The sequence below is a fragment of the Phaenicophaeus curvirostris genome, chromosome Z (assembly GCF_032191515.1).
Source record: "Phaenicophaeus curvirostris isolate KB17595 chromosome Z, BPBGC_Pcur_1.0, whole genome shotgun sequence".
NCBI classification, from domain to species: Eukaryota; Metazoa; Chordata; class Aves; order Cuculiformes; family Cuculidae; genus Phaenicophaeus; species Phaenicophaeus curvirostris.
In genome coordinates, this window is record NC_091431.1 from 59,820,607 (window position 1) to 59,844,757 (window position 24,151).

The following is a 24,151-nucleotide window of genomic DNA, read 5'->3' on the forward strand; positions in this document are numbered from 1 at the left end:
GTTATTCTTTTCTAATAATACTTCCCTTTTTTGTCTTTTTTTTTTCTGTCACTTTTTGAAAAGACTTATCTGTAGAGACTTTTGAGTATTCAGTACTGTGTGCAAATTATGTTTGTGTGTATGCAAGCGTGCACCCACTTTTCATAATAATTCTAGACAGGTACTTAGCAAATGTTGAACACAGTTACAAAAATTGAATAATATGGCATCTGAAATTTCTGCTTGGTTAGTTTTATGTATTATACCAAGTAAGCATAATGTAGAATAGAAAAGAGTAGAGTAGAGTAGAGTAGAGTAGAGTAGAGTAGAGTAGAGTAGAGTAGAGTAGAGTAGAGTAGAATAGAGTAGAGTAGAGTAGAGTAGAGTAGCGTAGCATACAGTAGAATACGCTATGTCAGTGGGAAGGGAGCTATGATGATTATCTTGTTCAACTGCCTGGCCACTTCAAGTCTGAATAAAAGCTAAAGCATGTTAGTAAGGGCATTGTTCAGATGACTCAAGTTCAGGTTTGGGACATCAACCATCTCCCTAGGAAGCCTGTTCCAGTGACCACCTTCTCTGCAAAGAAATGCTTCATAATATTCAGTCTAAACCTCCCCTGGTGCAGCTGTGAACCATTCCATTGCATCTCATCACTGAGCACCAAGGAGAAGAGCTCAGCAGCTACCTCTCCACTTCCCTTCCTCAAGAACCTGTAGAGAGCCATGAGGTCACCCCTCAGCCTCCTTTTCTCTGAAATAGACAAGTCCAATCTCCTCAGCCACTTCTCAAAGGACATTCGTTCTAGTCCTTTCAGTAGCTTTGTTGTCCACCTCTGGATGTATTCAAGGATCTTCACATATCCTTCTTAAATAGTGGGTCCCAGCACTGCATACAGCACTCAAGGTGAGGGTGTACCAGTTCTAAATACAGTGGGATGGTCACCTCTTTTGACTGGTTGGTTATGTTGTGTTCGATGCACTCCAGGATGCAGGTCGTCAGGGCACTGCTGACTCTTACTGAGGTGTCAGTCAACCAGCACCTCAGATCCCTTTCTGCAGGGCTGCTTTCCAGCCTGTCCTCTCCCAAATTATACTTGTGCCCAGCACTAGTCTGTCCCCGTGCCTCATAAAGCAACATTTTCAGACTCTTTAAAATGAAGGTTAATAAAAGAAAGCATTGTGAATCAGTTTGGTCTCAGAACTTTTATGCCACAGAAAATGTAACATAATTACTTCAATTTTCAATTCCTTGCCCATTGTTTCCATATCTGGAAGATTAACCTCAAGATATTCAGTAAGACACCCACTTCAGTTCCCCAGGAGAAATATTATTCATTATTTTAGTTATTTGCTTTTGAGCACTTACAAAGTGGAAGTTAAAACATGACTGCCTTTTAAAAAAGTATGTGAAAAAAGTTTAGGAAAATACTGAGGTTGAAAGAAGTTGGTTACCTGTCCCATTTGTACACTGTGGATTGTAAAAATAAATTATTGAGTCATGCCATTACTTTGTATGTATTTATAAGTACTTCCTGCAGTGTATCTGCTTTATGTTTATTAATTTTTATTTTATTTTCTTTCACTGGAGGGTCTGTGAGTCTATATCATGTCCTGCCATTTTCAATGGCAGGTACAGCCAGGGCACTGCCCTGTTCCTGTCTGTAAAAGATGTAGCTCAGAGGAAAAGACCTAGTGTGATGCAATGGAATGTGATTATCTATCTCCAAAGTTAGGATATAAAAATGGAAATCAAAAGGTTTCAGGGTTTTTGAGACTTGAGTGATCAAAACTGGCATAAAATATAAAACATTTGGGGTTTTTCCTAAGATTATCCTTAAATTGTCTTAGCATTGACGCATTTTATGGCTGATTTTCTTATAAATATATGTCTGGTATTTATTATTTTTTTGCACATTCACTAAAGATGAGAACTGCTTGCATAAGTATATTAAAACTGAGGAACATAAGCTTCAGAAGCTAATATTAGTTCCTAAAAATGCAATCAGGCACCTGACTTCATGGCCTTATATTTGAAACACTGGAAGCAGTGGTATTTTTTAGGATTCAGCTGCTCGCTCTGCTGCCCTTTTCAGTACTGTGGGAGTCCCTCCCTTGGCCTTTCTGTGGGCAGATGAATGATGGTGAATAACTTATCTTTTCTCTTGTTGCTGCCAGAGTACCTCCGCACATTAATTTGAGAAACAGTTCCTCTTGCTCAGCTATTAAGAAAAATAATAAATTATATTCTGGCCATAGGGACTGGGTGCATCTTCAAGCTGCCTTCTTTATAAGATATAAATAATTATAAAACATAATAAATTAGATGTTCCTTCTAGCTCAGTTCCACTCACAGAGGTCTTTAGCTTGTGTTCAGTGATGCTGTCAGCTTCAGCTAAATTTTGTCACAGAGGCACGCTGTTAGTGATCCATGTTCTGACAGCTGTGAAATGGTTTTTGCTTGTTTGTTTTTACTTTGTTTCAGTTAATGAAGGTAAAAGCTTACTCTAATAAGGTACATTCTTTCATCAATATAAGTGATGAGTGAGACCTCAACCTCTATAAAAATACAGGGAAAACTGACACTGTCATTTTTAATTCAAGATCCTGAGGTTGGTCATTCTTGGCTTGTTTTCTTCATTGTGGAGCTGAAGTGACTTCTCATTTCTATTGAGGTGTCAGTTTTGGCAGTGAAGTCATGCTTTCTGTGTGCTAATATACTAATATACTATAGTTATGGCATTGGCCAGTTTACAGTTGGAAGTATATATTGTAGAATTTATGTATAGAAAATAAATTTTACTCCCGGGTTATATGAACTTTCTGAGGCTTGCCTGATTCTTCCTTCAGCAAAGTATTTTCATTAATGTTTCCAGGATTAACCTGGATGTAACGCACTGTCACATTTGCATCTTCTTGTGCTGTTCTTTTTCCTCAACAGAAGCTGACTTCCATTTGTACATGCCTTGAAGTGGAATAAGCGAGACTTCTAGTATAAAACCTAATGTCAGATTGACTCCATCTAGAAAATAAAAATTTTTAAAGGTCACATAAAATAGGCCATTGCCAGCTCTTTTTTCCTGGATAAGTTTGATGAAAACTAGTTTGTTTTCTTTGTTAATTCTGCAGAAGTAGATCTTTGCCTTTGTTATCAGCTTAAAATCATGCATGCAACTACATTAAATGGTGCTATATATCTTTACTCACAATGGAATCATCATAAGACTAAGTATATACATCAGGAGTCAGTTGGCTGTGGAATGCTAACCTGAGGGCATAGTTAGACATTTCAGTCAATGGTTACTTAAGTGTACTTCTGCAGATGTATTTCCACTGTTCAGTGTAGTAACCTGTGACTCCTAAACAAATTGGTTGTTGTAGTATTTGAATCAGACCTATAGTATCCCAAGTGATATTTACAGAGATTGCCTTTTGAAATTGATTTGTAGAATGTGAAATGGCTAAACAAAAAACCAGGATTGCCTTTCATTGTTTAAAGGAGATTGAGAGTCTGATGCTCAAAAAGAGGCTTTGTGCTCTCCTTTTACATCATTATATTTCCTGGGGAGCTTTGTTACAATAACTTGATAGGAAAGGTTGGACTAGATGATCCGGTGGGTCTCTTCCAACCTGGTTATTCTATGATTCTATGATTCTAATAACTATCTTCAAAGTGAACATTTACTTAGCTCAGGTAGGAAAATTTGTATCTTACTCTTTGTAGTCTATGTTTAGTTCGTGCTGTGAGGGGTAAACCTAGTAATTCTGGACTGACACAATGACTGAAACAAAAAACCCTTGTTGTTCTAATAACTGGTAATTTGTTCTACAGTCACGCCTGAAGTTCCATTGTTGTCCTTGGTACAGACTTCAGCATGCATTCCAGACCCTCCATGCACATATGCAGCTCTGTCTCCCCACTGTGTCTGTGCAATTTTCCAGACCCTATAAAGCTTGCTTAGTATGTCATTTCCTATTCTCTGAGGCATGATGCAAATCCTAATTTAAAGATTAAACCCAAGATAGCTTTTTGATAATAAGCATCTTTAGTACTTCTGAGGGGTGGTAGGGAACAGCTGTCTGGATAAACTCAGTGATGTGAGATTTGAAGTAATTTTCCAGGAAATCCTAAGAATTTTCTCATTTTTTCTATATTTTTTTTTAAATCAGAGTTAAACTCTGGTAATTTATGTGAATCAATTTTTAGATAAACTGAGCCCCAGAATCAAGCTGAACTAAAGTCACAGCTGAACAAATATTACATAGCAGTTATTTGAGGCAGAAGAGGTAACCTATGCATTCTACAACAGCTGTTCAACACATTTTTGTGTTTGTTTAGTTAACTATATGTGCACTAGTAACATTATATGAGGGCTGTTTAGCAAGTTGGCTGGAAGACTGGAAGAGTTTTTCTGTCTCAGGCTTAGAAATCAGAGTTAGAAGCACTGATTTAATGTATATCTTCCACTGTAAATATAAGGAAGGAATAGTCTGCTTCCTGCTTCACATATAGAAATAAAAGTAGTCATTAATAAAGTGTGAGCAAAATCAGAGATAAAACATGTGAACTTTGACTTCTTCAGCAGTTTCTTATTCTGTGTGACCCAAAACATTAGAAACTGTTAAATCTGTGGTAGCGCTTCAGTCATTGTCAGAGACACTAACAACTCTTCAGGCAAATATTTAGTATTTCTAGGATATTGACAAAAAGTTAGGAAAATAATATAGGAAGAAATTAGGAGTACTCAGAAGTTGGTTCATAAACTGATATTATTCTTAAATATGAATTTCAAATATAGGGAAACTACGAAAAATGACGTTATTATAAAAAATCACCTCTAACAAGCGTGATAATAATAAATACCATGTGTAATTGAAACAAAACTGAGTAGTAAACAAAACTGAGTAGGAAACAAAAAGGAGGATTATCTACTAAATCTTTCCAATTATGTGAAATAAAAATGTGGAAATAGTTCTCAAGGTAATTTTTTTTTCCTCAGTTGCAGAAATCTCACGTCACAGTGGTAATTTTTCTTTTTTTTAAATTTGCATCTCTTGCTGGTTAAGCTGGATGTTTTGGTATGAGATTAAAAGTCTAAATCAAGTGGCCATACTTTCAAATGCATTTTACAGCTGCAAGTCCTAATTATTTGCGTGGTATTTGTAGATGGTAAATATTTAATGATAATTAGGCTTTTTATATTTAACTGCACACACAATAGATTTAGGAACCTAACTTTAGTTTGGTACACTTGTTTCAATAGTTTTTGTTAACAAATATTATCCCATTAAGACACCCATTGTCTTCAGAGATTTGACTTGAATGTACCACACACCTGTACTGCAAAATTCAAGGTAAATAGATTTGAGTTCTTCCTGTATTTCTTCCTTTCCCACTGGAGGACAGGCTGATGGGCAAGCCAGTGTCTAGTGAAATAAGAGGCATTAGCTTTCTGTCCTTACATTCCTCTCTTAACAAACTGTGCTTCATACATTTCCCAGGAATTTTAATAAGATTTAGTTTGTTAATATGGAAAATGTAATTTGTGATTACAAAAAGAAAATGCTATAAAAACATGGCTTCCCTTACTGCTCTTGTTCCAATGTGTCACAATCAGTTCCTAAATAGAAGAACATAAAATATTAAATGTGCAATATATTACTTTAATCCACAAGGTATTTTGTCTATGATTTTTAAAAGGCAACATCTCAGTTTCCAAATTTTATTATTCACTTACAGTGAATATATGAATGAACAAAGTGTATGCATTGAGTATTTAAATGGTTTTTTCATTTGTGCGTTTCCATTTTTCCCAAGTACACATTTCCATGATAAATTCCTTTTAGGAGAACCTTCTCCCTGAGCTCTTATTTACTGAGAAAAGAATATGCATGGATGTTTAAGAGTTTTTTCCAACATTTGTTTAAAATTTTTTATGAAGTTGTATTCTTCAATGCAGAGTTATCAGTCATTAGAATAGGCTGCACAAATATTAGACCATATGACACTGCAATTAATGTTAAGCAATTACCATGCTAAGCAATCCAGATAGTGTCCAGAATATGTTATAATACTGACCCTGAATGCTAAGCTGCATGGAAGCTATTTCTAGAGTGAAGGTCTCTCCACCCACCCACTTTTTTTTTTTTTTGGCTGTCCACATTGCCAAATTAAATAAATTTTAAACTTTGAATTGAAAATGTATGACCACAAAATCCTCTAAGGTCTTGGAAATTCTGTATGACGATATGAGCTTTGCAGTTCAGACCATCTCTGTAATTTGTATTGATGCCCCAAAATGAGCTTCATCCAAGAGAAAATAACCACAGAAGCTTTGATCACAGCATACATGAACAATTTGTCATGGGTCCTAAGAGCAATTTTTTTTACTCTGCAGAGTTTCAGAGGACCATATCTTTCCCTGTTTATCGCAAACACCTACATGCATGTTTTCAGAAAAGTTCTCTTTCTAGGTATAGAAATGAAGATGTTTGTGCTCAGTTTGACTCATATTTGTGAGCCATTTTTTTAAAAAAACAATACGGTGAATTATTATGAAAGTACAGTCTCTTACAATAAAGCCAAAAGGGAAGATTGAGGCAGTATAAAAACCATGTGGGTGGGAACTTTGATTCTTGTCCAGCTACAGTGCAGGGAGGTGATAATTTGCTTTTCTGGAGCAATAGGAATTTCTTGGGGAAGCTGTAGTCCCCGTATAAAATATGTATTATTTATGTCTGATCTGCACTTTTTCAGACAAATATTCTAGTGAAATTTCTGCTTTCTCTGATCAAACTTCTGCAACTTTTCATGTGATGAGGAATTCATCTGCATTTCATGGGTGTAGTGTAGTAACCATATCTATAGAGTGTTACCTGAATGAGTGTTACTGTTCTAAACCAGTAGTAATCCGTGTTATTTTTTTTCATTTTTTTTAAATGAAATTAATTTAGTTCACACATCTACTCCCTCAGTTCCTATCGTGCTACTGAAACTATAGCTACTAGAGTAGCTGTAATGTAAATACATTTCTCAATAACAGAAATGTGTAATGATGACACTTTTCTGTTTATTTCCATTTACATTACCTCCTAAATATCAGTGTCATCACCTCAATTTTGACAGGATCTAGATGGTGTTTGGATAAGACATGACATTTTGAATAATGTTACAAGCATCTGTTTCCAATGTCTATCAAACGGGGCTTTGGAATGTATGTTCTTAAAATGCCCTGACTTGAAAAAATTTTTTGCAAATAAAGTTGATATTTGAGGTATGTTTCTACTATGTAGATTTGGCATGTTGGGATTCAAAACATATGCCTTCACTTTCAAACAAGGGCAAACTCCCACTGACAGAAAATTATTTGAAAGGCACCATAACAGACTCTCCATATTTGCACTTGCACTCATTACAGTGTGTATACTTAATCTCTGCTTTGAGTTTAGATATGTAAAAGTTAGGATACAAACTCTCCTTCTTTCATATGTAAATTCTTTTATTTACTGCTGCAAAATTTCATTTGTCAATATGCCTGTATACCGCTAGCAGTCATGTTTTCAGTGGTAAGGCCTCTCATTTGTATGACTATCTGTACAATTAAGTAATATCTTATACATTAAATTCCATTAAATACCCACTGGACATTCTGCATCTTTTACATGGAACTCCTGCATCGTGATTATTATGTGTATTAAAAAATGTAACATATTTCTCTTGTATTGACTGAATTGCATAAGTGAAGAAGATGCCTAAATTTGTAGTTTGGAAGCACTTTTAAAACAGTGTAGCAGAAAAGTGCTAAAACCAGTCTTTTTCTCCATCCTCTTTGGCAGCTGACCACTGCTGCTCATGCTAACTCTGTTCAACAAACTCTCTGATGACAAACCTGAAAACATCAATTCTGTTTTAAAAGTATGTGTGTGATTTACTGTAAGACACTTTTCAGATTCAAACATTTTTATCCAATAATGGAGCAACATATTTAAACCCAAATGATTATATTATTTTGATATAAACTTAGCTACTACAGATGCAGTAGCTACAGGGTTCTCAGAATTTTAGGAAAACTACTAATGTGTAAGAAAACCAAACTAATTTTTTGTCATTTTGCTTGATGGAATGCTATGTGCAATTTGGATTAATAAATACACACTATAGAAACAGAAGTCCAAAGATATGTAAGATTATTTTTATTATTTCTTCACTCAGATTTCTATGGTTTTAGGAAGGTAAGACATGCAAAGGGGAAACCTTCCCTGAATGGGTCATTGAATTTCTGTCTCCCACAACTTTGGAGTATTTAGATACCAAGTCCCAAAACAAGTAATAGCTTCACTAAATTTACCAATTTTTTTTTAATTTGTAAGGCTGACTTAAATTGAAAGGAGTTACAGGCTTTAAGAAAACACTTAAGTTGGTGTCTTCTTTTCCAATACATGCCTTTTTCAGCAGTTTATGTGACGCTGGCACGCATCCAAGAGTCAGGTATGTCAGCACAGCTCTCTCCCTAATTAGTATGCCCAAGTTAATGGGCCTCCCTGAGAACTCTCAGCTTTTTTATAAGTTCAGGATGATACTTCCTTGCTTTTAACGTGCTTGATGAAGACTAAATGAATTGCATTTCTGATTTGCATTCCGTACATCATCTGTAATTTTTGCCCACAGATTTTCCACATGACGTATGATCTTGCCAGTGCTGTGGTGAGAATCTTTAATCTGATTGGAATGATGCTGCTGCTGTGCCACTGGGATGGTTGTCTACAGTTTTTAGTACCATTACTCCAGGATTTCCCACCAGATTGCTGGGTGTCCCTAAACGGTATGGTTGTAAGTATTGTTCATTTTTCATTGTGCTTTCTAAACATTATTTTCTAAACAGTTAGCTTCAGACTTAAATGTAAAAATACATCCCTAGTAATACAAAGCCCTGTAATTAATTGAAGGTTACTTTTTTAGTTTTGTTGGCGGGCTTGCTAACAAGTTTGTTTTGTAGCCCTTGTCACTGATCAAATGATACTGACTCATTTTCAGCAACTGACTCAGAAAATATTTTCAGTTTTAAGATCACCTTAAGTTATTAATCCTCATTCTGTCAAAAAGTCACCAAAAGAAATTTGAAAGCATGCAGTTTATGAGTGCTTTTCTCTAAGGCTGTATTTTCAGAATGCTTCTAAAGTTATATTATTTGTATATGTTTCATGTAATGTTGTCCTCTGTTTTGTAAATAACTTCTGGGTCATCTCATGAGGCCCTTTACCGAGTTGGTCCCAACTTTAAAGTCAACACTAGTTTTTCTAAGTAAAATAAGGGAAATAACAGGTTTTTTTGTGTGTGGACAGACTATTCAAGGACAGAATTTGTGCCTTATATAAAAGGAAGGAAAATGATGTTCTGCTTGCTTAACTTGTGCCTTAAAGATCAATAGCTGTGAGAGATTGTTTTTTATCAAGTCAAATGATGAGGTAGTATGAAGAACATTTTCATAGGGAACACACTGAAAAAGTTGTTGAAATGTACACACATCAAAACCAAAAATCCCCAAGCAACTCTCTTGTTGGCCATTTGAAAACATTTGTCTCCAATTTTTACAATTTTAGACTCCATAAACCAGCACCTTAGCTGTAGATGGGCATCGTATTAAGTCCCACGTATTTCTACTGTGGAAGCATAACAGTATTTGTTCTTTTATGAAAGTGATACTGCATATTACTGTGGGAGCTTATTGACTAAGATTGTCAGTCAGACAGGCAAGTATTTGCAGTCATCAAGTTATATCTTTAATGATAAGCAGCCTGTTTGCTGACACCTCATTGTGCAGCTTTCCTAAAAAAAAAAAAAAATAGTGACAGATCTCAAAAAACTAACTTGCTACAGTAAAAGTAGGTCACCAGGATGCTGATGCCATGTCTTTGCATTCTGCTGCATTCTGGGTTCTGCTTTGTAACATTGTCCATTCACATTTAGAAAGGGTACATTTTCTATCTGCTTGTTAAAGATCTGGATGAAAACCATCCTACTGAGGGAAAGGAAGCCTTAGATTACACTTAATCCAAGTATTAAATATCACTGAACTATTAATTTCCCTGTCTTCCATAAGATGTGCTACATTTAACCTAAGAAGACTATGTACACTGTGCAAGAAGACTCTTCTTTTTGCCTGCCTACTTTTTTTAAATTGCACTTTTTTTTCTTTTTAAAAATCTGTTTCTATTAATGAACATTGTGGGAATATCTGAAAACAGAGAAAGATTATGTTCACAGCTTAGGCAGTCTTCTAGTCCTATGGCAAGACAAGGATTGTGGACTGCCAGCCTGGAATCAGGAGCATATCTAAGGCCAAGCTAACTTTTGCTTACTCCCTTTTGCTTACTCCCTGTCTGAACAATGTGATGGAATGCAATTAAAGCAAAACAAATCAGTTGGATTTTTGCCTTTGAAAGGATGATAAGAATGTCATAGTACATAACAAAGTAGACTGTGAAATGAAATTGAAAGTCTTCTGTAAAAGGCAAAAAGAGCACCACTGGTTAATATTGCACCAGCCTAATTGGTTCCACAAAATGTTCAGGTGATATTCAGGTATCATCTTCAATAATAATAATAGCAAGCCTATATTTTATCTGTACTTTTAGATTGGCCTTCTTGGCCATTTCCCAACATTGGCCTTCATGTTGCTGTGAAATGAAAGCCAGAGCTGGTATCACCCTTTAATTTTTTTACATGTGGTCCCACTTGCCTAATTTTGTATCTTTACTGCCATTTGATTGCACTGACTTTATTAATGAGTTACTGCTGACAGTTAGGAACTTACCTGTTCTAGACGACCAATATACTTCTCTTTAAAAATAAGAAAACCAGTAAATGTTGCTTTTATAAAATACAAAATTAAGCAACAGCTGCTGTTTTCTGCTCACTTTCAAGTCATGTTCCATTCAATCCATTATAGACAAAACAACAAATACTTCTGTGAGGTTATATGATCCTCTTCTGCTGTTCCTATCTTTTTAGCACTAAGAATATGATTCTCATTTCTAAAAAAGGGCTTTTCTGAAGAAATTTCACAGAATTCCTTATGATGCTGCCTAATATCTCCTTGGCTCAGAAAGCCTATCATCCCCAGCTTTTTTTGTGTGATTCAGCCTCAGCTTTCTAATCTATATTGCTTCAGACTAGTGTTCTTCCATAATTATTCATAGACCAAACAACTTCATCATACCTCAGAGTTTGAGTCAATGGTTCTTTAGCAAATTGAGAGTAAAACTTGCAGCTGAAGGCAGAGGAGGCAAGAAAGGCAAAGCACAGTAATCTCCTAAATTGAGTCTGTGCGAACCCAAGTTCTGCATTCAGCTGTGAATTGTGAAAACACAGTATGTTAAGTCTAAACTCATGAGGAGTTATAGCCTGATCTTATATGGGACAGAACTTCTAGGCAAGTAGAGATGAGGGATGACATGCTTGCCACTGAAGCCATCTGACCATCTAAGCCTGACTGTCTGCAACAAAGCATCCCTTGCAGTAGGTGGTCATATTTTGTTGTATGGGAATTTTGCTCTGACTTTTCATATTGCCTATGACAAAGACACAAAGGCGTATTAGTCCTTGAAGTAACAGTATCTGAAGATCCCTGACCTGTGAAGATCCCTAAGCTGGTGAAGGGGCTGGAGAACAAGTCTTACGAGGAGCGGCTGAAAGAACTGGGGTTGTTTAGTCTGCAGAAAAGGAGGCTGAGGGGAGACCTTATCACTTTCTACAACTACCTGAAAGGAGGTTGTAGAAAGGAGGGTGCTGGCCTCTTCTCCCTAGTGACAGGGGACAGGACGAGAGGGAATGGCCTCAAGCTCCACCAGGGGAGGTTCATTTTCATCAGAAAATAATTTTTCGCAGAAAGGGTCATTGGACACTAAAACAGGCTGCCCAGGGAGGTGGTTGAGTCACTCTCCCTGGAGGTATTTCAAAAATAGGTGGATGAGCTGGTTAGGGTCATGGTTTAGTGGCTGATAGGAATGGTTGGATTCAATGATCCTGGAGGTCTTTTCCAACCTAGTGATTCGGCAGTTCTGTGATTCTGTATTTTCATGTGTATATTTGCAACAATTGTTTGTATGGTTTGGAAAATATGGTCCTTTAAGCAAGGTATTTACCTGATAGTGCCAAATTTTTCACATATAATATTCCCTTAGTGAGATAAAAAAGCCAGTAGAAAAACATATGATTTAAGATGAAGGGTCAGTTTCTAAAAGCCAAAAGAGATTGTAAAGCTTTTTGAAAAGGCTTGCTTTGCTGTCATTCCTCATGGCAGTCAGCCGATGTTTGCTCAGCGGGAACTCTTGAGGTACTCTGTTTTCTTTGCTTTGGCTTTTCCTTACTGTCCTTGCATTTGGATTGTATACAACTCTGGGGCTTTTTTAGGGTTTAGATTTGGTGAAGTGGGATTTTGCATTATATTAACTCCCCTTTATGTCACATTTCCTCAGGGGCAAAGGAAATCAGATATTAGGCTTCAGATCTTCATCTCTGACAGTATCAGCATTGCTAAGAAAAGAATTTAAGGATTTCTGCTGTAGTGTCTGAAAGTCCCTCTTATTACAAAATGAACGACATCATAAATGAATACTTGACAGGGAAATTCACAAATGCAGGACATGGTGATGATTTGTAATCCACTAAGAACTATGCTAACACAATGTGCACAAAAACTATTTAGTAATAGATTTTAATTCTGAATATTTCTGAGTAATGAACATAATTTTCAATTCCACAATCACATGGTTTGGGTTTTTTTTTCCAATAAGATCTCTGCTCAGTGGAGCTCAAGGAATGTGTTATAGCCATTTGATGTGTCATTCAGCACTGGATTTTCTCTTTTTTGATAGTGCATGAGTTTAACACCTTCTTCCCAATGACTGGCTGTTATGGGAGCTAATTTTCTTCTGAGATTTTTCTGCATTTGATCATTATGTGATAATCTTCACAAATGCTTTTGAGGATCTTTTTATAGTACGGCATTATATATTTACCTTTAAGCATTAGATTCCTCTGGCTTTATTTGCAGTGCTGAGCAATAAATGCTTATGTAAATCAATTCCCAAAATCTTAAACTGAGTGCTTAGGGAACATGGGACATATGGGAATCACCTGATTACTACAGGCACTGAGGATCTCAGGAGGTATACTACTACTACTTTCATGTATTTTATACTCATACATTTATATTTATGCATGTCTATTTAGTTATAGCAAATGCTTTTAGGAACAGGTAAAAAAATTGAAATTACCTATGAGAGATGGACTGTGATCAAAATAAGGGGAATTGCCCAAATCAGATTAGTGCTCAGTTTATAACACAATTTGAAAAATATGGTGCCAATAACAATATGTAGCTGACATTCTTAGGACTAAGGTACCCATATTTAGGGAATCTATAGTGAGCAATATTATCCTTTCTAGTATGCTCAGCTGTTCAGAATTCGGTTATTGCTCTCTCTTGCACACAGCACTGACCTAGTCACTGAGGTCAGTCCATTTTCCCCTGCATAAAGATGACGAAATAATGACCTGTTCAGTGGGTTGGAGTCAAGTGTTAGGCCTCAAAATGCATTTGCTCAGGAGAATATATTAGTTCATGTGATTTGACACTTTAAGAAACTGCAGAAGAAAATTTTATAGTCATACAGTGATAAGGTAAGTTTAATGCAGACTGAGGGCGTGTGTTAATTGAAATACCAAAGTTTTATGCTGAGCTAGCAAGGAGCAGAGGAAGTGGGTAGCTGAGGACACAGTTGATTTAACTCAGTGTGTCATGGTCAATGAAGAGGAAAACAAATAAAGTTTACATTTTTACAATTGCTGAAGCTTTAGGAAGACCACATAGATTTTGGCTTATGGGTTTTTTTTGTTCTGTGGCAGGTAAGGAGGTCATCTGCTATTGCAGGGCTAGGAAAAGAAGTAATAATAACTTTTCCTTCCTACCTTCTAGCCTTTGGTGTAATATTCCATATAATTTTGCTGATGTCTCCTGCAATTTTGACTATGTATATTGTATAATAGGTTTCCGATATGCTTACCTTAAAAGTTATTAGATTTCTTGTACCTCATGTTTATAGAAAATAGTTCATTATTTATATTTTTTCTGCATATTGATTTCTGCTAACAGGAAACTGATTCCAAATAATAAGCAAGTTCTTGGATCAAACCCGACAATATGGGTACTTTAAATATGTACTTTATGTATAGTATTATATGTACTTTAAAAATTATTTCCATCGTGGCTGATGTTTTTGTCCTGGAAATTGTATTAATTTGTTCCATACTATTCTCGTATTGTTTTTCTCAAATATTTTTTGGTTGAGATTGTATCATATATCTCTTTCAACTATGAAACATGGGTGCAGAGTGATGTTTTTCTTCTTTGTTTCTAAAAATCTGAAGCATAGCAGAAACTATTTTAGATTCTGTGAAAGTCAGGCCTCACTGGCTCTGAAATCTGAAACAATGACAAATGCATTCATCATTTTTGATGTCATTTGAGCTCAGTGTGTTAGTAACATGAGCTAATTGAGAATTAGAACCTTCAAAGTTGAAAAATAAAGGTGCCAAATCACTTATGGGGAGGTTTAAAACTTCCTAGAAGTTTAACATTATTCAAAATATTCACATTAGCCAAGAATATTTGGATTACAACTGAGACAAAGTGAAAACAGTGGTTCAAAGAGTATATTCTCTGTTGTAATCAGATGGCTCCAGCAATTTTGGAAATTGTTTCGTATTATGAACTCAACCATTGATACAAAGCCCTGCTACCTTACTTTACTCTCACTAAAATACTTTAAACTCATTGTAGAATTGATATAATTACTTAATGCTGATGGTGGTAGTTGTTTAAGTAGATATTGGTGGTCATTACTACAGAGAAAGGATCTAAATTAGGATAACTGTGTTTGTAAGTATTGATCATAGCACCGACTTACTGATGAAATAATAGGTGCTAAAGAGGATGATTTCTGCAATGAGTTAGTTGGCTGCCTTGTGTCCTCTTTCAGATAGGAAGCTTCCTTATGGGATAAAAATAATAAACAATTAGAGGAAGCATGCAAAAGCCAGTTGATATACCTAATATATACTAACTCATTTCCACACTTTTTCTTTGTTATCATAACAGCTAGTAGGAAATTATCCATATGTGGATGCAAGGAAAGACTTGCCCTTTTATTATCAAAATTTAATTTCTATGTTTCTTCCTCAAGAGTCAACTCAACTCATAAATGCTTATACTGCAGTATATTGTGGAAGGAATTTTGGTAACTACAAATTACAAAATATTTTATGTATGCATTGAACTTGAAAGAATACAAGAAACTGCACATAAAATTGAGTCTAATGTTGTGTTTGACAGACATTCTGTGGAAAAATAATAGACATCATAGAGCATGCCTTAAGACATTTCTTTAATAAAAAATCTGAACTAAGAAACATAAGTTGGATTTGACATACTTTAGAAACTTTTATCCCTCACTTGCCTCAGAATGAAGATTCAGAAGGAGTTACAAGCACCTCATGGCCAAATGCAGCTTCTGTTTTGTAGAAAAGTGTTCTCTTTTGTTCTCTTTGTTCTGAGGGAGATGGATCAGCCTACTTTGCTCTGTCATTATAAATTTAACAGTAACTGTTCGTATGTGATGGTATTCCAAGTTGAAGTGGGATATCAGCGTGGGACAATTAATCTGAAGTATCTCTCAATAGGTGGACTGAATATTTGAATATTTGTGCCAGAGCAGGTTTCCTGAAATAAATCTAAATGTAGATACATCTAGATGAGTCCAATTCATATACAGCTGTTCTGCAGCAAATCTTTTTTCCTTGCAAACCTATATTAATATGCACTGTCTAATTCTAGTGTGGTTTAAGACTGTATAAAACTTTGTGCAAGCTTTATATTATCACCAAGGAGTCATTATGAGACATATCAAAATCAGGTTTTCTCACTGGTTTTACTACTTTTAACTGAAGGGTTTTGCGATATAAATTTTGAGCTCTCTACATGTGGCTATTCAGCATGTGACTCATCCTAATATCCACATTTAGGGAGAAGTCTCTATTGACATGCGATTAGAGATAAAAATTTGCCACCTGAAATCATGCATTTAGAATGCTTACATTTCACATTAGAAAAAAATCAAAGCAAGATACTTTATTCTTTCTGAGCTGAGGAACTTTCATACATTAAACAACTGAGATATTTTTGTTTCCATTGACCTGTGTCCACCAGACCTACATCAGTAGTCTCTAGGATCTGTAATCTGGATTCCCAAAATCCCAGAGGGATGCGAGAGGGTATCATAACAATTTTTTAAAATCTACTTGTTTCTGAATGTCTTCCATGAAATATTTTGTATTTTCACTTCAATTCAGAATTAAGCTAAAAGCTAAACAAGGAGAGTTCCCTGTAGAACTAGAAGGCTCTATTTGCATCCTCTTCTTGTTACCAAAACAAAAGAAAAGCAGGAAATGTATGGCATTATTCTTTTATTTCATTTGTTTTAATCTCCTGTTTTTTTCCTCATTGTCTGAACTGGTTTTGCTCATACTTTGTATACATAAAAGCCAGGGATGTACACAACTCATTAATATTTTCCCTGTAATAAAATGTTAGGGTAGTTTTCTTTAGCATTGTTTCCTTCCTCCCCTTTCCTGCTTTTTCTGCTTTCTGCATTTTAACTCATTTGAGCATTACTGGAAGTAATTCAAATAGAGGTATAAAGCTTTCAGAAAATAATGTAATTTAACAGAAATGATGGAAAATATTTTCTATAGTTGAAATATAATAATATTCCACAATTTTTAAATTATCTGAAATGTGCAATATCTATTTAACATTATTATTGTAATTATTAATTTAAATTGTTATTATTATATAATTATTATAATTTTAAATTATTATTATAATAATTATTATTTTAAATTACTTATTAATGTGTAATTGAAGGGTCTCTTCAATATAGTCTGTGTACAGATGTCTGGTTTTTACTTGTATGAGCAAGCAGTGAGTACTTTCTTGTATCAGTTACTTTAAACATTAAAATCCTCATAAAAATATTTTGTTTTCTTTGCTATCTGGATTTTAATGTCCATTTCATTTACTAGTTAGAAGATACTGTTGGTAACATCAGGAAAAGAACAAAGCCCTCTAGTAAGAATTTCTGTGGTCCATATACCACTTTTAATGATTTGCAGTGTTTTATTTGTTTGCCTTTTTTTTTTAAGTGAGAGGAATGGCAATCTTAGCATTAAAAAGTTGCTGAGTATCTAAAAGACCTGCTATAAATAATTTACTAATCCATTTAATCTAGCTGTGAAAATTAAAAAAAATTCTGATTTTTTGGTCTTCGTTTTGTTTTTTTTTTTAAAAAAAAGCCAGCATTGGCATTGCCTTAATATTTTTTTTTAATATATTCTTTAATTTGAATGGGTGGGACTTATTACAAAAGGCTTGTGACAATCTCATATGACAAGAACTGGAGCAGAGAGAGAGATGTATATTACCAGGTTTGGTTCAATAACACAATTTTACCTACATTTTGCACTGCTGCTAATACAATGAGAGACGTGCTTTGAAACAATCTCTTTGAAAATCACTAGCTGGCATTCAAATGAGACAGAAAAATAGTTCTCATACTATTCTCAGAAGAATTGTGTGCCTTTTCCAGTCCATCTCATGTATAGTTTCAATTCATCCATAGTGTCTTAATCTGTAATAAAAGAAGAGAATGTCATTTCTCCTGGATTTCCATAAAATATTTTTGTCTATAGCAGAACAGGATGAAGTTAGCTTGTATTTGAGGGTAGCCTGGCACTTTGACAATAGTACATATAATAAAAAAAGTATTATCTATATTTACATAGACTGGCAAGGACTTATTTGGCTGTTTTTGAACAACTTTATACTTAGACATAGTATTTTTCCTATTTTCCAGCTGCTTCCACTCAGACTACTTGCTCAGTTTTACAGAGAGTAACTGAGTAGTTGTCAGGAGTAAAAGCATAGCATCAATAATTTGTCATCTCTTTGCAATAATACATAATATACCTATTCTTATCTCTAACAGTAAGGAAGCTTTTAAATTAATCTCTTAGATACAACTAGAAAAGTGATGCCAAATCTGAGCATCTTAAATGGTGCTAAAAAAACACTGACAGAAGAATATGTAGGGGAGGTGGGTTTTTTTTTTTTATTTCTAATAGCTTTTACCGGATGTTCAGCAATAAAGTTTATGGTGCATGATAAAAACATTCGGTGGGAGCAAAATATAAATTTAACTGACATTAATGTGAAGAGAAGATGCTAGATCTCACCCTGAAAAGGTACAGTAAAGGGCAATGGGCAGGTGTGTTGGATTTCCAGTAGCAGATTTGGCTCTGGAATTTTTGGAGTTATGCAGATGTCTCTCCATAAGCTCTCATAACCCATACTATTCACCTAAAGGCTGTCTGTCCCTTACCCTCATCTCTGTATATAAAATGCAGATACAAGACATGTAAAATGTGCCATTACATTCCTGTTATTCTCTAACTCTGTTTGCCATGACTTTACTCTTATGACAAGACCTTTCTGCTGCTACGTACACTTCTGTGCCCAAATGGAATAGTATAAAACTTACTCTAAAAGAAACAGTTTATTTCTTAGTTGTATGTATATGGAAGGTTGAGGTTGCCTTAGGCTTTTGCAGTCAATATCTTTACAAAGCAGCTGTTTATGGAAAGGATAACATATAAACACTGACAGCAAGTGCATCGTGGAAATGCCACATGCCCTGAGAAATAGCTGTATAACTGAACTGCTGTTAACTGAATGTGTTTTGCAGATCAAGAAAATGTATTAACTCTAATCCAGCTTGGTTGAATTGTGAAGGAAAAACACACAAACATGAAATAATGTGGGAAGGAGAAAGAAGGAATGAGACAGTTTAAATAGAAATAAAGTGTTGGAAGCTGAAGTCTTTTTTAAAAAAGAAAAAAGTAGGAGCCAGCGCACTCATCCATTTAAACATGATTTTAGGAAACTTAAAGTTAGCATGTGCATAAATAAATTAAAGATGAACTATTTCTAGGGTTTAATAATCTTTGTTGGTTTTATTCTTTTGATTTTAAAATATTTCAGATTATATACCATATAAATATGCTGTTTAAGTTATTCACTCACAGTGGTGATACTGAATGTATAACTGAATTAATAACTAGATATGTATGGCATCAATGAAAACTCACCCAAATGCAATGTAAACCAGGTTTCTAATCAATAAAGACTCAGATTTATTTTAAAAGACATTGGAAAAATTTGGCATTTTGCTGTTTTGAAGAATGACATCTCTTTTGAAGACTTCCGCTGATGAACTTTCTCCAATAGAGTGATTTTGTTCTTTTTCACAGATTTGATTCTAAAGATTGGATGTGAAAAATACTTAATCTATTTTTTTTTTATCAAGAATTCTAGCAATTTTACTGTAAACTTCAGAAGGAAGAAGTAGCCTTTTAATCTGAAAAAAGAGGCATGTAAAAGAAATTGAGGGAAGTGATTCTCCCCCTCACTCTGCTCTGGTGAGACCCCACCTGGAGTATTGTGTCTATATGCAGAGACCACAGCACAGCAGAGACATGTACTTGTTGGAGCAGGTTCAGAGGAAGACCACAAAAATGATGAGAGGGATGGAACACCTCTCCTACGAGGACAGGATGAGAGAGCTGGGCTTGTTCAGCATGAAAAAGAGAAGTCTCCAGGGAGACATTATTATGGCCCTTCAGTACTTAAAGCGGGACTACAAGAAAGATGGGGACAGACATTTTAGTAGAGTCTTTAGTGATAGGAGAAGGAGTAATGGTTTAAACTCTTTAGAGGTTATATTCAGACTAGGTATAAGGAAGAATTTTTTTAGGATAAGGGAGATGAAACTCTCAAAGAGGTTGCCCAGAGAGGTTGCAGGGGCCTCATCCCTGGAAACATTCAAGGTCAAGTTGGACAGAGCTCTGAGCAACTTTATCTAATTGAAGATGTCTCTGCATATTGCAGGGGGATTGGACTAGGTGACCTTTGAATGTCCCTTCCAACCCAAACTATTCTATGGTTCTGTGATTCTATGAAATTCTGTTTGATTCAAGAGCAATTGAAACCTAATTAAATGAGTACTTTAGTATTTTTTTTTTTTGTGGGAATTATGAAACTGTTTCTGTTTGTCAGTTAGCTAAAACTTGTCATTTTTTATGTGCTTGGAGGATGTAAACCATGGTTGCAATAAAAATAAGTGATTGTTGTTTGTCACTGTTCATATCTAGTGTCATACAGAATGCTGTGGGTGGGTAGATTTATTAACATAATCAAACATGGACATGGTACTGGTTTAAAGGCAAATTTAACTGATTTCTCTTAAGGGAATGGTTTGATTACTGTGTTTCAATGGACCAACTAATAATAAAAAGGACTATTATTTTAATTATACTAACCATATAATAGATATCAGACTTTTAAGATGAGTATTGACATTTAGCGTAAGCCCAGTAAATATGAATCTTCTGGCTGAGAAAGGTTTCCAACCATTTGCCAGTTAGGTAACACAATTTTTTGGTAAGTGTATGTTATTTTCATGAGACTCTTAGTCTTTTAAAACATTTCTAATTTAACATCCTTTTTAAATTTTCCAAGCAAAGTAAATGGCATGCATTGGAAAGTTATATATTCAAATATGTGCCCTGAATCCAAGAACTCTTGCTTATATTGTGTGCTTTCTGCTGTATAATTTTACCCATCTAATAGAACAATTATGAAGTTTGTATTCTGACCATTACTCTGTTCTCATTAGGTGTCTTGTTTTGTCTCTTACTTGCTCCTATCTAGGGTTTATGGTACCATCTCAATGTAGTATGCTTGTAGTAAAGCCACCATGCTGGAACTGAATTCACCTAGCCAAATCTCTAGCACCTTTTGCAGAGCCCCACTGACTTTTCTCAGCCTTTGTGTTGGCAAATCCGTATCCTGATCTGAATGTCAGATTGAATTGGAAGAGCAAGCCCATGGATCATAAGATAAAATCATAGCTTGAGAGAAGAGCCTATTCTTAGGAATTTTCTTCGCTGGTTAGGAGCAAGGAAGAAATTGGCGGGGGGCGGGGCGGGAGGGGGGCAGAATTTCCATCCACTAAAACACAGGACTGCTCTGCAGGGTAGCTTGGGTAGCTAATGCAGGCAGTTTTAGCTGAAAAGCTCCTGCTGCAGCTGATGGAGACAGAAATGCTCCCCTGGAGCACCTACATTAAACTTCTACTCTGAACTACCATCTGCAACAGTCTGATTTTTGCTGACTGTGTAGGGAGCCTGGGGAGACTCACCAACTCAGTCATCAAAGTGAAGTTCCTTAAGTCAGCTCATGTGGAATGTTAAGCCTTCCTCCCTTATTGCTCATTATATCAAAGAAAACCCAACAGAAGTTGAGCCATTGCGCATTGTAGATATCCACATGTAAACAATACAAAATGAAATGTGTTGTTACTATTTCTGATCACTCTCTATCACTCAGGATCTTGGTGGTCTTCCTGTTCCTCTCTTCCTCAAATGCCCATCCTACACCTCCCATGAGACCCTTCTCCCCAAGGTGTATTGTCTGGACTGAGCCATCTGCTTCAGCCTTACTCATTTTGATCAAAGCAATTTCATCCTCAGTATATAGCTTAACAGACCTGAAATCCTTTCAACTACTCAGCAGGTGGATATTATATTGCTCTGCAGGATAATTTTGTGGATCTACCTGTAATCAAAGTGTGCATTTTAATTCTAAATATAGTGAGAAACTTTCTTACTTTTTATGTTGCAGCTTTGAAAGCAATCCCATATGCTTCCCAAATATTTCTGTAAAGTTAAATGATATTACCATTGCTATGTGGATGGAACAGGTGTCTCATAAATAATTCCTACGGAGCTGTGAGAAGGCAGGTTCACCAAAAAAAAAAGTTAGGCCCATGAAAAGTGATTTATGACTTAATCATTTTCTGTATCCACTAATCTGTGGAAACAAAGTATAGAACAATGAAGCTAATTATGACTTGGTCATAGCTCTTTTCTTATTCAGGATATGTTTTTTCCCTCTTCTTTAGATAGTAAGAATCTTAGTGGATATAGGTAGTTTAGAACAAGGAATTGATATCTTTGAACTGCTCTTTCTCTAATCTGCAACAACTATCTATTTGTTTAAAACTGTACATGATAGAGCGGCTGTATCCCAGATGAGCACTAATAAGGTGAAATTAAGGAAATGAAACAGTGCATACAAAAGGTTGAACATGAAATCTGAATTATGCATCAGTGACTTTAGTGCACTTCACATTCAGGTGAAGAATGCAAAGGTTTTGGGGAAGAGGTAGGAAGGCGAACATAGGAAAGAGAAGAAGAAACTAAAGGCAAAATTAACGTATGCCTGTATCTAGGTTACTGATTCAGTTGTTGAGAGTTCATTCAGGTGCGATCACAGGACTGACGGAGTGGCTTATGGCCTGGCTGGCCCTTTCCAAGGGTCTTTAGGAGCATATGCCCAGGGAAAATCAAACCACAGCAAGAATGAACTTACTTTTCCTTTAGCATATCCTTTCAGAAATTTGCAGCTGAGGGACTTCTGGATCCAGAGCTGAGCACCATGTGTTTAATAGCTATTGCTTTGTGTTTCTTCCAGTAGTTGGTTCAAATGCTTTTTGAGTCCATGTGAACTTTGCTATTAGGCCAGAAGCCTGGTGTCACAGCATCACGACTCCACTGTACTGCCGTGGTTTTGAAGCTGGCCTTGCTGTCAGTCCTTGGTGCTGTGCCCCGTGCTGTGGTGACTGTACCTGAGAGGGCCCAGAGTGACCATTTGGGTATTGGCTGCTGTTTGTACAGGCGTGTCCCTGTCTTTAGAGCTGGAATTGGGACTCAGATGTTCCTCACTTCTTAGATGAATTCTACAGGATTGCTTGGCTACTCCTTCAGCAGTGTTGAAAGAGAAGCATGTTCCCCATCCTTAACCTTGGAGCATGAAGTTGGTACCCTAAAAGTCAGGACATTTTTCTGTGATTTATTTCCCTCTGGTAGAGGAGGGAAATGAATTTTTTATGAGTCACCCAGTCTTTTTTTTTTTTTTTAAATACCCAGACTTAATTTTGTGGGAGGTGTTTAGGCTGCTAAATCATTTATTCTTTACTTTATTTTATTACCTTGAAAGACTTGCACACTCTTGTAAGCACCTGCAGTTTTAGGGCATCTGAACTTAAGAACAGGTCATCAGCAAAACTTAGATGAGTTCTCAGAAAAAGAAAGCCTCTGACCTAGATCCAACCTACTTGCTTTGACGTGAAGTTTTGTTCTTTTCATGGAGCCAAAATAGGATTTCAGCTGCAAAACTCCTTTGCTTCCTGCTGTCACTGACCAATAAAATAATGCTCAGCTTTTTGTAGGACACAGTATTTGATGAAGGCTTGTGATTTCCCAAAAGAGCAGACAGCCTCTTGTAGACTCAGGTATTTAGTCAGTTATTTTCCTAAAGAACTGCAAAGTAGCCTGACATAGCCTAAAGTCTCAAAAGCATCAGGTTAGGAAATAAACTGAAAACCTGACGAGAAATGTGTTGCCTTCAATACTGACTAAGCGAATAAGAATGCTTAAAGCCAGCATTGAACCTCTGCCTTGAAAACTATGTTAGTTAAAAAGAAAAGGAAATATGGTAAAAACTATGTTTAGGTTAAGGAGAAGAACATTTGAATTTGTGATACTAAGCATCACCTTACCAGGGAAAGAACCTGTTTTTTAAAACAGTGAAACACCTGAATCCTAGTCTCAACCTTTATGCCGATCCTGTGTGAAAGAAGCATCAGTTCACCTTGATTTGTTTTCAAGCAGATTAAAACGTATTCAGACCCTGTGTAGACATGTTTGCCTTCATGAATGGATTATATTAGACTGTTTTAATCTACTGTAATCTGCAATTCTTATCTTTTCCCCTAAGGAGACATTCCTACAGATACTTACAAAGAAAAAATATTTTTCTAGAATATGTATGTATATAGAATCATAGAATCATAGAATAACCAGGTTGGAAGAGACCCACCAGATCATTGAGTCCAACTGTTCCTATCAAACACTAAACCATGCCCATCAGCACCTC

The 24,151-nt window shown here is 35.8% G+C and overlaps 1 protein-coding gene across 1 annotated transcript in view; it reads left to right on the forward strand.

Moving 5' to 3' along the window:
• HCN1 (hyperpolarization activated cyclic nucleotide gated potassium channel 1) overlaps nucleotides 1-24,151 on the forward strand; it is a 202,319-nt gene that overhangs the window by 95,321 nt on the left and 82,847 nt on the right. Inside the window, exon 3 of the mRNA XM_069879907.1 lies at nucleotides 8,647-8,808. Coding sequence (XP_069736008.1) covers nucleotides 8,647-8,808 — 162 coding nt within the window. The remainder of the gene's footprint in view (nucleotides 1-8,646; nucleotides 8,809-24,151) is intronic.